This window comes from Calliphora vicina, chromosome 4 (assembly GCF_958450345.1).
Source record: "Calliphora vicina chromosome 4, idCalVici1.1, whole genome shotgun sequence".
Lineage (NCBI taxonomy): Eukaryota > Metazoa > Arthropoda > Insecta > Diptera > Calliphoridae > Calliphora > Calliphora vicina.
Window position 1 is genome coordinate 35304063 of NC_088783.1, and position 3605 is coordinate 35307667.

General features: G+C 35.1%; 1 protein-coding gene across 1 annotated transcript; it reads left to right on the plus strand.

Annotated features, from left to right (window-relative positions):
• The first annotated feature begins 2299 nt into the window (after positions 1–2299).
• Positions 2300–3364, plus strand: l(1)sc (lethal of scute). Its single transcript, XM_065508430.1, has one exon. The coding sequence runs from the start codon at positions 2561–2563 to the stop codon at positions 3341–3343; it is 783 nt and encodes a 260-aa protein (XP_065364502.1). The 5' UTR covers positions 2300–2560; the 3' UTR covers positions 3344–3364.
• Positions 3365–3605: the final 241 nt, after the last annotated feature.

Below are 3605 nucleotides of genomic sequence, written 5' to 3' on the forward strand. Positions count from 1 at the left end.
CGAATGATTCTATCTTAGTGACCGAATTTTACAGTTGTGGCTACAATATTTTGGAATGCGTAACTAAAGTTTGGTTGCCTCAATTGAAATTCTTCTTTATCAACTGACTTTCTGTTGATAGAACTGAAAAATGCTATGAGTGCAACCGAAGCATTCGATTGGCAACAAATTCGATTGCTATCATGAATCTGTTTTCTTTGTGTGCCATTGGTAAAGGAAGAGTTCAAGAAAGTCCATGAGCAATATATTGTGAAACTGCAAAACCATTTCAATCCGCTTGCAAGACAACTTGTGCAGATCCAAAGTCGATCAAGGCTCCGTAGAGCAGATCTACCATCCCGCTAAGATGAGTGTCATTTATCCACAAAAGGCGCTTTTGTTAGAGAGCAACTAGTTTTAATTTTAGTTATAAGATTTATATACTTATTGTTAGTCCTTAAATGCCAGATTCAATAAGTAAAGCGTAAACAAAATTTCGAATATACCGCTCTCACAGTATCGCATTAGAAGGGCAATCAAAAGCTTACATTCCTATAAATCTCCAGATATTGATGGTATTATCCCAGCAGACTTACAGGAAAATACTGATACTCTATTGTTTTGGGGCCTGATAATCTTCAGGGCTTACATCATGTTCCATCAAAATTATATTCATCACCAAAACAGGGAAAACATTTCATATCAAGGCTATAGACTTTAGGCCTATCAGTATCTCCTTCTTTCTACTTTAAACACTGATAAGAATTATTGATGCCAATATCGGATCATCTCTCGGACCAGCTACTTTATCAAGTTTCGCCTATGCGAAACTTCGCTAAACTCACTAGTTAGTCATATATAAACATTTCTGAACTATGCTTTCAACAACGTTAATTGGGAATCGATTATTAACGCTATGAGACAACTGGGTATTGATCGTGTGATCATCTGTATTTTCGGGGACATTTAATCTACTCTAGGCGCACCAAGCATTTCCAAAGTGGCGGTTCGGGGTATAACGCTTTTTCTTCAGTACTCGGAAAATAATTATCAATACTCTCTGACATGGAAAAAACAGATCAAAAAATACTCCCAGAAGTTTTTGAATATGCACTAAAATTATTATTAGAACGATGCCATGAATGTGGGCTTAGAGTAATTGCAATATGATGTTAGAACAAGAATCATGAACTTTAATTTGCGCCATTACTTTAACAATACCTTAAAAAATTATGAAAACTTTTACACATTCCTCAATTATGCTGCAAAATTGGACGAGTGTAACAATTTTTTAAAGCGGGTGATGATCGAGATTGTTACTTCCATAATTACCTTGCAAGAAATGTAAATTTTCATATCTGAACTGGTTACTATTTTATGAATAGATTAAATTAAAAACAAATAAATAAATATATTACATTTTCATTATTAGAAGACAGTATTAAAAAACCCAATGGTTTTGCAATTTTGTTATTAGTAAGAACTGAACTTAAATCAAAATCTTTGTTATCAAGAACGTTATCATTTATTCTGTGGCCATTTTCAAATTTCAGCAGCTTACAAATGTTCACGAATATGATCGTATATTGTAAATACTCAGTTTATGTAATTGTTATGTTGATAATAGTGCGGCAAGTAGAATTCCCCACTATCGAAAAATATTGATCTGACATTCAGCAAAAGCGTTACTTTATATCATTCATTACGGCAAACATTTTCATATTTAATCTATTTTTCTCAAAAAACATTCAATTGTATTTTTAGATAAAATGTCAACTTTTAAATACCCCACAACTATTCTTTATAAAATCTCAACTTTATTGAAACTTTTTTATTACCAAACAGAGATACGGCGCTTAATAAAGCGCCTGTCTCTATGATTTGCATACTTTATCGCTTATAGACGAACATTATACAAACAATGTTAAATCTAACATTAAAACAACAATATCTATGTTAAACCTGGTCGATGTATGTTCAAACACATGCGCTTACCTTACATACCTTAGCACACCATGAATTCTATTCATAATCCTCTACCTAATGCTAAACTTAGACTTACTCTCCTTCTCTTGCTCACGCATACTAATATTTTAAACGGCGCTCTCCTTTTCTCTAAGGTAAACACACAACAACACAGAACAAAGATCACTTGTGTATTGTGCAAAGAACCCTAAAAAACAGAAAGAACCTCAAGTAGAGAGGGAAAAAACTGAGCAGGTAGTTAAGGCAGCGCACTCACTGCTTACAACCACTTCTCACAGTGAGTACATAAGGCGAAGCAACAGGACGAAGGGTATCATTGTGGAATACGATTCCAAACAGTAAACATTATAAAACAACTTCTACACTACTATTTCAAACACACTCTCTTTTATACTTTACTTACACACACAAAAACTCAATTCAAAACAAGATTTTCATACATTTAAATTAAAAACCTTGCAAGAAAAAGAGTTCAGTTGTATTCAAGAGATCGTTAAGAAAAGTCGTTTAGCGCATAAAAAGTGGATTTATTTTTAAACCAACAAAATCAAACTTGTGGATTAATTTCGTAAAAAACAAAACCAACAAAATAAAAATGGCTAGTGTTTGTATGTCACAGAACAACTATCAGCAACATTTTGAAATTGTCAACGGCAACATGATGATGTTGCAGCAACAACAACAGCACCACCAGCAACAACAAATGCCTTTACAGGTTCAATATGTCAACAAATTGCAACCCATTGCACCAGCTCAACCCAAAGTATTGGGCATCAGCAACTTGCAAAACATCCAACAACAATCAGAGGTCGGACCTATGATGGCCAAAAAGAAATTCACCTATACCAACATGCCCTATGGTGAGCAAATGCCCTCAGTAGCCCGTCGCAATGCCCGTGAGCGTAACCGTGTCAAGCAAGTCAACAATGGTTTCTCCAATCTCCGCCAACACCTACCACAAACCGTCATCAACAACTTGTCCAGCGGTGGTCGTGGTGCCAGCAAGAAACTCTCCAAAGTCGATACTTTACGCATTGCTGTTGAATACATTCGTGGTCTACAAGAACTTTTGGATTCATCGAATCCAGCTGGTTCCTCAAGCAGCATGCCACAACAACACTATGACGAAATCAGCAATGATGGCAGCAACTATGGCTACTCTTCTATCGACAGCCCTGTTGACAACCAATCCTATCACATGACTCATTCACCCACCTCATCCTACTCCGATTCCGACATCTCCGTCAATGGTGCCAACACTTTTGTTCAACCTTTGAAATTGGAAGAACCCGAACAACAAGATTTCAAATTTGATTTCTCCGAACAACATGATGATGAAGAACTTTTGGATTACATTTCATCTTGGCAAGATCAATAAGTTGGCAAATTTTGCCTTCAACTGAAACATACCCGCCTTTATGCTACAAAATAAATTGAAATTCATCTCTGGTTCCCGCTCCTCATACAAAAAAAAAAAACAAACGAAAAAGTAAAACAAAAGAACTAGTCTCTCAGTTGTACAAATGTAAATAATTAATTATATTTTTAAATGTCATGCTTTTACTCAATGAAGCAGTGCCTTGAGTATTATTAGTTTTTAAGTTTATTTTTAATGGAAGACAATGATTTAAAACTTTATT